Below are 11665 nucleotides of genomic sequence, written 5' to 3' on the forward strand. Positions count from 1 at the left end.
GACGCAGCAAAGACGTTAATAAAATCAATTTCATCAGGTTAGAGAGTAGAAAAGGGGGAAGGGGGGGAGGGAGGAGAAGATAGACAAAATGAAAAAAAAAAAGACAAGGGGGAGAGAGAGAGAAGATGAAGGCAAAGCGAATAAGGTGCCGGGGAGAATGTGATGTCCATGTCCAACAAACACCGCCATATAATGTCCATGACCCCATCATGTGCCATTCCTAACAACATCCCTCTTGTGTATCATCTCCAGGAGGCTAAGTAACAGACAAAAAGAGAGTTCAAGACCGTTCAATTATCACATCACAAAAATAAAAAATCGTTGCGGCTGACGTGTCACACATTCCCCGATCTGCTGGCCCTTTCAACAGCATCCCTGCTTGGTCTTCGGGTCCTCTGACTCGTCAATCCTCACCATATCACGGCGATCGCCAAGGACGGTTTGGCCTGCGTCGCCGCCATCCAGAGCCTTGCTGGAGACGATGCGGTAGATTTCTGCGAGTACAAGATGTCAGTATTACAAGTACTCAGCCCTAAACCAACGATGGGCATGCCTGACCTGTGAGGATGTTTTGGAACGCAAGCTCAACGTTGCTGGCGTCGAGTGCGGACGTCTCGATGAAGGAGAGGTTGTTCTCGCCTGATTTTATGTCAGCTGGCTCGAACGAGTGTATTCCATACAGGGGCGTCGGCAAAAGGCCCCCACGTACTTGCAAACTGCTTGGCCTCTTCCGTAGGCACAGCCCGTAGGTGCCTCAAATCGCTCTTGTTACCGACGAGCATTATGACAATGTTGGAATCGGCATGATCGCGGAGTTCCTTCAACCACCGGTTGACGTTGTCGTAGGTCTGGTGCTTGCTAATATCGTAGACGAGGAGAGCACCGACGGCACCGCGGTAGTACGCGGAGGTGATGGCACGGTAACGTTCCTGACCAGCAGTATCCCAAATTTGCGCCTTGATCGTCTTGGAATCGACCTGGATCGAGCGGGTAGCGAACTCAACGCCGATAGTAGACTTGGAGTCCAGGTTGAACTCGTTCCGGGTGAAACGACTCAACAGGTTGGACTTTCCAACACCGGAGTCTCCGATCAGGACAACTGTTTAAAAGAAAAGCCATCGCGGGTTAGTCGGGCACCTGGAGAAACACGACCGGGGCCAGGATCGGGGTGGTCTTGGTGCAGAGGAGGGGGGTTGGCAACTCTACCTTTGAAGAGAAACTACCAGGTAGGCAATTAGTTATACCACGCTTGGCAAAGGGGTGGACACCGGCAGAATAGGTCACTCACATCGTACTCGTCGTTAGCCATGAGGGGTGATTGTGAGAGCTTGCTTGGCGTTTGTTACACGTAATATTTGGAGACCTGGGAGGGTATTTGACGTGGCTGAGCTGGGACGAGGTAGACACTTTAGAGTCAAACAGTGAGTCTCACTTCTTGGAGGGGCGCGGCGTTCGTCAGCCCAGGATCACGCATTTGGAGGGGGGAACCAAAGGACCGGAGAGCGAGCGAAGGTGACTTTAAACCAGCGGATGGGAGGACACTCACAGGGTATGGTTTAGGGAAGGGGGGAGAAGAGGGGGCAGGCACCGGGGAAGGGAGATAGGAGGTTATCCAGACTGACTTTCTCCCCTACCGATCGATTCCCGTCTCTCTCGGTCGCCGTGCTGATCGGGTATAGCGCATGGTCACGTGTGGGGGCAGTTTGTTGCGGCGGCAGGTTCCAGATTCCAGTCCCCATTATTATTGTCCCAATTATTGACCTGTTGCAGGAACTGCACCCAGCAGGGGACATCCGAATCGAAGTCCACTGCTATCTATATATCTGTCTATCTCATCAAGGAGACCCTGTGTGACCTTGCAGGCAAGTTTACAAGTCTGTTCCGCAGTTCAGTCGCGTTGCTTGCCACCAACCAATACTCCTCGGCATTGATTTTTATTTCTGTACAGCCTCCAGTGCTGCGATCTAAGGGAGCAATGCTGTAACTAGTCCAACTGACATCTTTGAGCTTGGCAATCCGTCCGGCTGGCTCTGAAGTGCTCCGCCTTGCATTCCTTGGGCTCCACACATCGGCAGCAACCTTCGTCACCTACTGTGCTAGTAGACTTGCCCTTGGACCCGGCAATGCCTGAGAGCCAAGACGACAATGATGATGACATCTCCATCACCTCGACAGTTGTCAGCACCCAGGTCTCCGAGTACGAGGTGGAGGCCATTCTAGCTCAGCATCGGTTTCCCGATGGGATCAAGTATCTGGTAAAATGGGCCAACTACTCTGAAGCAAGGTGTACCTGGGAGCCTGAGGCCTCCTTTACTACAAATGACACTATTGCTGAGTGGGATCAGAAGCAAACAGAAATTTGCTCAGGAGAGCGTGAAGCTTTTGACGTAGCGAGATGGAACCGGATGCGGTCGAAATCCGAGGAAGATAGGAAGGACAGAAAACGCAGAAGAGAAGCCAAAAGGAAAAAGCTTGGCCTGCCAACAGCACAGATTACTGAGATGGAAATGAGGAGATCACCGGGTCAAAGTCATGGCCCTTCTGGCAAAGTAACTGCAAAAGCAAGGTCTGCTCACATGTCCGGTCCTCAACAACAATCACATCAACAAGCGGCACCAATGAAGAAGCCTGTTGTACCAAAACATCCTCTGGTCCCGTTTGGAAGTGGCCAGAAACTTCCAGCTACGCCGCGCCCTAAGAGCAGCCCGGAGACAACGAAATGGTTTTCCCATCTATCAACCAGGCGGAAACATGAGAAAGCCAAATCCAGAGAGCCTGCCCCTGACATCAATCAACTGGAGCTTTTTACACCGTCTGAAGGGCCACCTAGAACCCCATTACTCCCCAAACAACCTGGCCCCCATACCGACCCACCCTGTGATGGAGGAATGAGCCGAAGGGTTTCTCAGGCGGGCACTGATATCCCACACCATTCAGCTAATCCATGTACCATTCTTGGACATAGCCAATCCATGAATCCAGGCCCCGCTGGTGAAGGCTACGACCTACCTGATCAGGGGCATGGGTCAAGCCGGGACCAGCCTCCAATGAAGTCTAGTATTCATCGTGTCAACCCACCTAATGATAAAGAACCAATTCAAAGCCCGCAACAGAGCCCGACCAATAAGTATTTCTCTCACATTGGTATGGGTACATCGCGCGAAAAACCTCCGAGGTCTGCTCCTCGTGGACCTAGACAATCAGCAATGCCAGAGTCTTCTCAAAGAAGCCACAACCAGCCTATCCAGGATGATGAATCGAGAAGAGACAACGATACCCCCGATATTCCCTTTAGAGAACCGGGCCCCGCTGCCAAATGGTTAGCTGGTCGTTTTTGCAATCCGGGCGAGGTATTGATTCACATGTTTTACGGACCAGACAGGAAACCGATCGGTGCGGCTAGGCTCTGTGGACTTTCGCTAATGTCTATCCAAAAAATTCTCCAATACAAGAGCGGCCCTCGGATCGAGGTGTGGTTTCAACATACGTGTAATTTTGATACTTATCAGGCTCTCTGTGACAGGGTAAGTAAATGCCCTTCTGAAGCATTTAGGTGAATCTCAGCTGCTGATGTCAATAAAAATAGGTTCTTAGAAAAAGGCCACTTTTAGTAAATCGCACATTTTGTTGTGGTTGGATTGAAGGGTACAATGATACAGAGCCGGTGCTCTTTAACATGGCACGAGAACTAGAGCGAGGGAATCTGATGGCAATATTCAACCCTGACAAATGGTCACAAAATGTGTTACTCGCTTACTCACCCAACTCAAGTGATCTCAGATCTCTGAATAATGACTCCAGAGCACCTTCGGATGCTTCCCTTTTGCTTGTTGTCAGGAATTCCTTCGGAACTCGTGAACTTCATCATGATATTTTGGAGATTAACAGCCAGATCTTAGCCTCTAGGAGATCTGAAGTATCTGTGAGAGCACATCTGGAAGAGCCTGACAAAGGGAATGATAGCTTTTGTGAAGGTACTCCAATGTCAATTCCATCTGTTGAAGAGTCAGTGTTACACAAAGATTCCCCATCTTTTACAGTGAAGCATGAACCTTCACAGGAGCCTTTACAGGAACCCACGGGCCCAGTCTCACCTGGCCCCACGGATTTAGTCCCCCTCAGCAACACAGATCCAGCCCCACTCAGCAACAATCCACGATCTCAAAACGGCTTTGAGAACCCAAGTGAGCTAATGGAGATCAGTCAACAAGGTTCAGGTCCGGCATTGGGCGAACAGCAGGCGATGTCTGCTTTAGCTACGGCTGACCTGAAAGGCATTTTCCAGTCTAAATTTGGGATCTCTTATGAAGAACTAGTTAAAGTGAACTCAGTGGATAAGGTGGTGGTAGCGGAGGCATTCTATCTTATGATCCCCCAGGATTCGGTACCCCCCCATGAGTTCTTACCTCTCCAAGCATTTCTTAAAGCACGAAATCCTGTCATTTATACCTGCTACCAATCAGACGACTGGGAAAAATTCGCACGAACTGTTGCTGTCGGGGTCGTTCTTGTATGCCCTTCCATTTGACAGACCATATCTAGCATTATGAAGCTGACATCTAAGCAGTTCCACGAGAGCTTTGTCGATTTTCACACACTGCCTTTCTTCAAGTCCATCATCAGCAAACCATTCAACTTTTGGAGCTTTTCGTTGGAAAAGCCCCTTGACTATGCTGACCACCCTTTACACTTCCAGCGCATCTTTCCACATGGCGGGGTTTTGATGATAACCGAAGATTTCATGACCCAGGAACCGGAAAGCACCATAATCATTCTCGCATGGTTTAATGACTGGGCAAGAAAGAAGTTCCCAGGGAACTGGAAGATAATGTTTCGTCCTGGTGTTCTGGATTGGGTCCTGAAACAGCCAGAGCCAGCTGATGAGTTGAAGCAGGGGATGTACGTTGTTCCCCCAATTACAACCACTTGGTTCAAGATTGAATATATCTAACCAGTCATTCTGCTTTTAGTTGGCTAACTATGTACCGCCTCATCCTGCAACTGTGTACTGCTCCTGCTTACGACACTCCGTCTGGCGAGGCATTAACCGGCTCAACTGACGACTACTTCGAAAGCAATGTTATCTCCCCACCGTCACTTCCCAACTATGGCTCCCGTACAGAAGATGACAACCCTGATATACCTAGAGGTCTGAGCCAAGAACAAAGAAATACCGACCATCTGATCGAATTCTTCGCTGGCTGGGGCCTGGTTAATCGCCACCGGTATCGGCGGTTCGTCGTCCTGACTCGAATGAAGCCTCACCCTAGGTGGGAGGCATGGCAGCACATTGAGATCAAGTGGGGCGCGAAGGATTTCATGAAAGGATTTAAGGTTGACTACAAACTTTACTGGGCAAAGCTGACAGTGCCTTCTACTGCTAAACCAAGCAAGACTACCGGAGAACCAAAGGTTCAACCGGCCACTTTTACACCTCGTACGCCGAGAGCTCCTGCTCCTGGTGTACCCTGGTCCATTGATATGGGTGGTTCCAGGCTTGGTCGACTACCTGGCTCTGCATCGTCTGCATACCCCGAACCATACAATTGAGAGGAAATGCACTTCATGATCAATGTATCTAGTTTTCGCTCAAGACATGTTTCTACCCGATCAATATCTGGTGGGATTCACACAGTAGCAGATTCCATTGCTCCTTATACTCGAGTGCATGATCATTCTGCAATGGGTCACTCGGCGTGATTAAGCAGTATTACACTCGCACTCGTGAATTATGATATCCAAACAATAGCCACTTATCCATGATATTGACGATGACGCTCAACTCTCAAGGTAGTAATGATAAAAAGCATTTAAAGCCCAAACAAACCAAACATTGACTCATAAACGCCAGTACAACCAGCTATTGAACTAATCGCTTAACGTGACACAGACAAGAAAGAGAAGCGAGCAATGCAAAGGACATCATCCAAATTTACAGAATATCGGAGTTTTAGGACCCAGCCGCTCGGGTACGGTATTCCCTGAAACTAGAAATCGGGGGAAATTCATCTGAGAACTGCGACTTCGTCTTCTTCTCTTTGCCCTTATCCGCCTTTTCGCGTCGTACCTTTTCCTCCCACTTGCTTTCCTCCGCTGCGATGAGAGAGTGGAATCGTCCGCCCTGGCCGCGCGCTAGATAGATAGGCTTTTCTTTACGCTCCGCGACGGATTCGGTCACGAGGACGAACTTCACGCTGGAGCCTGGGGTTTCGAACATGGCGTCGCTGAGAATGGTTTCTAGTTCAGTTCGGAGGGCACGAGCCCCCGTGCCCATTGTGAAGGCGTTGGCGGCAATTTTGTGCAAGGCTGGAGTGGTGAAACATATCTCAATACCTGAGAGGGAGAATAGCGTGATGTATTGGGCTAGGAGCGAGTTGCGGGGTTCTGTGAGAATCCGAACCAGTAGCGGCGTGGTTAAAGCGGATAGGGCAGCGGTGACCGGGACTCGACCTACGAGTTCGGGAATGAAGCCGTAGTTCTGTAGGTCAGTGGGGTTGAGAAGGTCCAAAGCGTTGAAGTACGTTGGTTCGCCATCTGGGGTCCCGCTAGAGGCTGAGGCGAAGAATGGGAGATGCTTCTTGTACAGTGCCTCTTCCTCGGAGCCCGGAAGTATGGGAATTGGCTGATTACTTGCAGAGCCAGATGCTTTGGATCGCTCGCTGATGGTTGATGAACTTCGGACGGGCTGCCCGAATCCTATGGAGCCGCGCGATATCCTGTCCATGATGACTTTGTGCAATCCGACGAAGGCACCGGAGAAAATAAAGAGGATATTGTCCGTTCGCACGTTATAAACCTCGCCTTTTTGAGGCGGGTTCCCGCCGCTGGGGGTGAACGGGGAGTTTCCAAGGGGGCTGTTGGATGGAAAATTGTTGGGCGGACTGCTGACGCGAGGCGCGTTTCTCTCTTGTTTCGCCTGAACTTGCACTGTCGTGCCTTCGATGAGTTTGAGGAGAGCTTGCTGCACCCCTTCACCGCTGACATCCTTCCCATGGCTGACCTTTGCTGCGGCGATCTTGTCCACTTCATCCAGGACAATGATACCACGCTCCGCCTGCTCGACGTCATAGTTGGCAGCAGCTAGAAGCCTGTGAACGCATACTTCTGCATCTTCCCCAATGTAGCCAGCCTGCGTGAACGGGGTGCAATCTGAAATGGTAAATGGTACGGATAATATCCTCGCGAGCGTCTTGGCCATCAGCGTCTTGCCAACGCCGGACGGTCCTAATAGAAGGATGTTGGACTTCTCTAATTCCAAGGGCGACGAATCCTCAAATTCGGGTTGTGCTGACGCAGGTGATAACGGGTCCGCCTCGGGAGGTAGACGAACAGTTTGTTGTTGGCCTGGGAATTCATCTAGTCAGTTCTTAGCATAGTTCAAATCGGAATGTCTGGGGGGAAAGAGAGTACAGATAACGTACCTTCAACCGGGTGGTGTTCGATCGCTTCTCGACGCGCACGTTTGGCCAGCCTCTCTGCGGTTTCCTCCTCACGCCGTTGAAGCTCCTGTACCCGTTGGTAGTGATTAAATACAGCGACGCTGAGTATTTTCTTTGCGCGATCCTGCCCAACGACGAACTGGTCCAGGTACTGCTTCAATGTTCTGGGGGTAACCCGGGGTGCTCCGAATGCCGGAGTTGACCCCAGCGGTCCAGCTGTTGGGAGTCCCGGCTCATAACTGCCTGTCCACGGTTGGTTTGTGAAGTCTGATCGATCGAATTGAGAGAAGGTAGGGAAAGTGGTGGACGAGCTGGCGAATCCACAGCGTACAGGTTGAACTTGCGGCTTCGGCGCATGCCGATAGCGGAGGAGGGAGTTGCGGTGCGCCCCGAGGGCGCCTCGGGCCTGCACAGGCAACCGCAGCATGGCCAAGCACGAGAGTAACTAGAGGAGACGCAGATGCGAAGTGTGGCGACAGAAAGATCCAAAGAGCAGATGAATCCACAAGGAAGAAAAGCCAAGAGAGCGTTGAAGCTTTCAGCAGATGGCAGCAGATAAGATGCAATACAATCAAATCAATCGATAGCTTTCCCCGCAGCACGTGATGCTTGCCAACCGACGGTACCCGCGGGTGACGTGGTCCGGAAATGCTAACATTAGGACTATCTACTCCGTAGGTCCAGGTACTCCGTACTGTAGATAGTAAAGATGACCCTCCAACTATGAAGCAATGCTGGCAGTCCTTGCAGCTCCGATCATCCTACAATGCTAGTTTTATTTTCGGTGTTCGGAGCAACCTACCGAAAGAAAAAGCCTGAAATCATGACAACGTTGAGTGTCTTCCAATCGCTTGAATTTCTATGATCGCTATCTTTGCTCCATATGCCCTCTTTTAGCGCGACAAACGCAAGACTCCGCGGGTGGTATCGTACAAGTAGTCCCGAGCAATTGAGCAGTGTCGTCTATTTCCACCGAGAAGAAAGCCCTTCGGTCCCCAGCATCTTTATCCAAATGGCACGGGTTGATCTCCTTGAATCTTTGTAGCGCTATGGCATTGTTTGGGGGCGATCTCTCTCGAAAATGGGGGCATTCGAGAAGCAAAAGCCCGGGAAGCCGAGCGGTTGGGGACTTGGAGATAATGACTTTAGCCACGCATCGATCGCAAAAAAAGGTCAATGTCGATTGGCCATGACTGCGCCTCGGAGAACGAGGTGAGTGAGCGGACTGCCCTCGAGATACTCATAGTTCAAGGCTCGCATCACACTACTTGTTGGTTTTGAACGCGGGTTGCTGCTCCATTGTCTGAGATATAAAGCTGCGCAAAGCCGCCCATCTGTTAGAGGCTGTGCCTGCATCGGTATTCGAGTCCGTGTTGGCTGGCGCCGTTGCCTCCATGCTCGACAGCTGTGCCATGTTCCTTCCGAACCGGTCCCGTTCTACCTTCTCCAGCTTCTCCCTGCGCTTCATAGCACCTGGTTTATGCTGCAAGGTCTTTTGCTTGATGATGTTCACTTGCTTGCTGGGATCGTTCACTTCACCGTCGGCGTCCGGGAGGGCATCGGCCAACGAGTCAAGATTGGCAGCGAGTTTCTTCGAGGCACGTCGGCGCTTAGTGGACTTCTGTGAGTTTTTTTCGATTTTGGACATGAAGCTGGCATGCTTGATCAAGCGCTTGTCTTTCTTGGTAGTGCGAAAGTCATCATCGAAGAGGCTGGCTTTGGTCGATGCCAAAGCCCCTCGGCCACTCGCGGGTTTACTCGTGGAAGTTCGCTTTCTGATTGGAGCCTGTTCGAAAAATCAGATGGCATGATAAGGGGGTGGATTTCCATGAGCATGTGAAAAGGCAGGAAAACGTACCATATTGCTTTGCGCCGGTCCTTCTCCAGAAAGGCCGAAAAGACTGGCATGTGCTCACGATAATGAATCTTCGTTGCTGCCGATAGTTTTGCAGCGCTAGTGCCAACACGGGCTAGTGGCAATGTGTCCGGCTCCGGAGAGGAACGCCCCTGGCTCACCGCCCAGGTGACCACGCCTCACCGAATGGACGGATTCTATCTTAGCCCAGGCCCTGCGCAGGGTCCCGCCATTCAGTGAATCAATACCTCCGGATTTGTCTCACCGTCTCACGGCTCACGCTCTGACGTTGGCATTCAATCGCGTTCGGTTCTTTGCTGCTCCCACTCCAAGCTCCCAAGCCAGATAAGAACCCCAACGGTGGAGACCAACAAAGCACTAGTCCGGTCTAGGCCGAAATAGTTCCCAGGCCCCAAGGAAATCCGATCGTCATCTTTCCATCAGAGTCTTTCCCCTCCTCCTGGTCCAATTTTTTTTCGGAAGGAAGTGATCCACATTCACGGGTATCTGGCCCGCCTTTTTATCTTGCATTTGCCTGGCAGTTACATCAGGGAACCACCGCGCTGACTCTGGTTCAAGAAGGTTGCCACCTAATTTGCGGGCTTGCATGTGGATGCTGTCTCCAGCTTACCTTTCATCTTGCCGGCCTTGCCTTCTCAGCCTAAGGACATCCGCGACTACTCTACCTCGGCCCCGGAACCCCCATTTCCTCCTTTCTACTCCATTAATTCGGGAATCCTCCTCGCGCCTACCACATTCAATAACACCTAGGCCTCAAGCCTCCGTTGCAATTCGTCCCTTTCCGCGCATTTCACATATCTCGAGCAATTCTGCCAACAAGCACGCAACAATGGGTTCTCTTGCTCCGTACCAGCGCAAACACAAGGTTACCGTGGTGGGCTCGGGAAACTGGTATGCGCACGATGGTTTTCCCAGACAGATTGTCGAATTCCAATATACTGATGGACGTACAGGGGCACCGCCATCGCGAAAATAGTGGCTGAAAATGCTGCCAGCAATCCTGGCATTTTCGAGGAGAAGGTAGAGATGTGGGTTTTCGAGGAGAAAGTTGAAATCTCAAAAACGTCTCGCCACTATGACCCATCGTTGCCCCTTTGCCAGGGCCCGCAGAACTTGACGGAAGTGATAAACCAGACCCATGAAAATGTTAAGTACCTGCCGGGGATAAATCTTCCGACCAATTTGCATGCCAATCCGTCGCTGGTGGATGCAGTTCAAGACAGTACCATTCTTGTCTTCAACCTTCCCCATCAGTTCATCATTAAGACCTGTGAACAGATCAAAGGAAAGATTCTACCATATGCGCGGGGCATATCCTGCATCAAGGGGGTTGACGTGAACGAAGAGGGAATTAGCCTTTTCTCTGAAACCATTGGAAAGATCCTTGGTATCTATTGCGGAGCCCTGTCCGGCGCAAACATCGCCAGCGAGGTTGCTCAAGAGAAATGGTCGGAGTCAAGCATTGCCTATGACCCTCCACACATGGATTCCAAGGCCCCCTCCCCCAATCGCTCCCCATCCTCGTCAACCGAGAACCTTGTCCAATTCGAACACAAGGACGTTTCGGGCCAGTTTTCACGAGTTAAGCTGCAAGCTTTACCATCCGACTACCCTCCTGTTGACCACGCTGTGCTGAAGTCGCTCTTCCATCGCCCGTATTTCCACATTCGCGTGGTTAACGATGTTGCGGGTGTTTCCCTTGGAGGTGCCCTCAAGAACGTGGTCGCTCTTGCCGCCGGCTGGGTCGATGGCATGGGATGGGGTGATAACGCTAAGGCAGCCATCATGCGGGTTGGCCTCCTGGAGATGGTCAAGTTCGGTGAACAATTTTTCAGTGCCACCATTAACACTCGGACGTTCACCGAGGAGAGTGCAGGTGTCGCCGACCTGATCACCAGTTGCAGTGGTGGCCGTAACTTCCGATGCGCGAAGCTCAGCATTGAGAGAAAGCAACCGATCGAGAAAGTCGAGGAAACGGAACTCAACGGCCAAAAGCTGCAAGGCACGCTGACTGCTGTGGAAGTGAACAGCTTCTTGAAGAACCAAGGCCTTGAGGAGGAGTTCCCCTTGCTTACTGCAGTTTACCGTGAGTGCTTCTGATCTGCGCAGGCCTGATCAGGCTGATTTGCTGACCATTCGCAGGTGTTCTTCAGGGTACCATGTCGGTGGAAGACATTCCTTCATACATTGAGCGGTAAATTGGACCTGATGATTTGTTCCCTTCTGTCTACGTACGGGTTGTTAATTCATGGGGAATTGTTCCTTTTCCTTCCTAACAGAAAGCCGGACTCGAACGCGTACTTGGGAACCGGGCGGGTGACTAGCGGTGGCACCAGCCAGGCTGTTTTGA

At 51.3% G+C, this 11665-nt stretch overlaps 5 protein-coding genes across 5 annotated transcripts; 2 read left to right on the forward strand and 3 right to left on the reverse strand.

Annotated features, from left to right (window-relative positions):
* Positions 1 to 85: 85 nt before the first annotated feature.
* BO70DRAFT_360625 (Rab family GTPase) lies at positions 86 to 1567 on the reverse strand. The gene is made up of 6 exons (XM_025542828.1): positions 1547 to 1567; positions 1289 to 1406; positions 1207 to 1219; positions 710 to 1099; positions 559 to 639; positions 86 to 494 (listed from the first exon to the last, which is right to left on the reverse strand). The coding sequence occupies exons 2-6, from the start codon at positions 1307 to 1309 to the stop codon at positions 364 to 366; spliced, it is 636 nt and encodes a 211-aa protein (XP_025401135.1). The 5' UTR covers positions 1310 to 1406; positions 1547 to 1567; the 3' UTR covers positions 86 to 363.
* A 391-nt stretch (positions 1568 to 1958) lies between these two features.
* BO70DRAFT_213446 (putative Chromo domain protein Chp1p) lies at positions 1959 to 5750 on the forward strand. Its single transcript, XM_025538662.1, has 4 exons — positions 1959 to 3524; positions 3587 to 4510; positions 4568 to 4899; positions 4971 to 5750. Exons 1-4 carry the CDS (start codon positions 2124 to 2126, stop codon positions 5548 to 5550), a joined length of 3237 nt encoding a protein of 1078 aa, XP_025401136.1. The 5' UTR covers positions 1959 to 2123; the 3' UTR covers positions 5551 to 5750.
* BO70DRAFT_213466 (putative ATP-dependent Clp protease) lies at positions 5751 to 8094 on the reverse strand. The gene is made up of 2 exons (XM_025538663.1): positions 7422 to 8094; positions 5751 to 7356 (listed from the first exon to the last, which is right to left on the reverse strand). The coding sequence occupies exons 1-2, from the start codon at positions 7864 to 7866 to the stop codon at positions 5951 to 5953; spliced, it is 1851 nt and encodes a 616-aa protein (XP_025401137.1). The 5' UTR covers positions 7867 to 8094; the 3' UTR covers positions 5751 to 5950.
* Positions 8095 to 8593: 499 nt separating this feature from the next.
* BO70DRAFT_213490 (FAM207/SLX9 family protein) lies at positions 8594 to 9600 on the reverse strand. The gene is made up of 2 exons (XM_025538664.1): positions 9298 to 9600; positions 8594 to 9225 (listed from the first exon to the last, which is right to left on the reverse strand). Exons 1-2 carry the CDS (start codon positions 9298 to 9300, stop codon positions 8704 to 8706), a joined length of 525 nt encoding a protein of 174 aa, XP_025401138.1. The 5' UTR covers positions 9301 to 9600; the 3' UTR covers positions 8594 to 8703.
* Positions 9601 to 10144: 544 nt separating this feature from the next.
* Positions 10145 to 11513, forward strand: BO70DRAFT_394921 (glycerol-3-phosphate dehydrogenase family protein; the record flags this gene model as incomplete). Its single annotated transcript, XM_025546496.1, has 3 exons — positions 10145 to 10206; positions 10269 to 11401; positions 11458 to 11513. 3 exons carry the CDS (start codon positions 10145 to 10147, stop codon positions 11511 to 11513), a joined length of 1251 nt encoding a protein of 416 aa, XP_025401139.1.
* Between the last annotated feature and the right edge of the window lie 152 nt (positions 11514 to 11665).

The sequence above is a fragment of the Aspergillus heteromorphus genome (genome assembly GCF_003184545.1).
Source record: "Aspergillus heteromorphus CBS 117.55 chromosome Unknown BO70scaffold_7, whole genome shotgun sequence".
Taxonomy (NCBI): domain Eukaryota; kingdom Fungi; phylum Ascomycota; class Eurotiomycetes; order Eurotiales; family Aspergillaceae; genus Aspergillus; species Aspergillus heteromorphus.

Bases quoted from the DNA above. Each gene is read 5' to 3' on its own strand.
- BO70DRAFT_213446 (XM_025538662.1), top strand. From the start codon at position 2,124: ATGCCTGAGAGCCAAGACGACAATGATGATGACATCTCCATCACCTCG. The intron at 3,525-3,586 runs GTAAGTAAATGC...CAATAAAAATAG, and splicing joins ATCAGGCTCTCTGTGACAGG to GTTCTTAGAAAAAGGCCACT. The intron at 4,511-4,567 runs GTATGCCCTTCC...ACATCTAAGCAG, and splicing joins TTGCTGTCGGGGTCGTTCTT to TTCCACGAGAGCTTTGTCGA.
- BO70DRAFT_360625 (XM_025542828.1), bottom strand. From the start codon at position 1,309: ATGGCTAACGACGAGTACGAT. The intron at 640-709 runs GTACGTGGGGGC...ACATAAAATCAG, and splicing joins AGAGGCCAAGCAGTTTGCAA to GCGAGAACAACCTCTCCTTC. The intron at 495-558 runs GTCAGGCATGCC...TTGTACTCGCAG, and splicing joins GTTCCAAAACATCCTCACAG to AAATCTACCGCATCGTCTCC.
- BO70DRAFT_213466 (XM_025538663.1), bottom strand. From the start codon at position 7,866: ATGCTGCGGTTGCCTGTGCAGGCCCGAGGCGCCCTCGGGGCGCACCGC. The intron at 7,357-7,421 runs GTACGTTATCTG...AGAACTGACTAG, and splicing joins CGAACACCACCCGGTTGAAG to ATGAATTCCCAGGCCAACAA.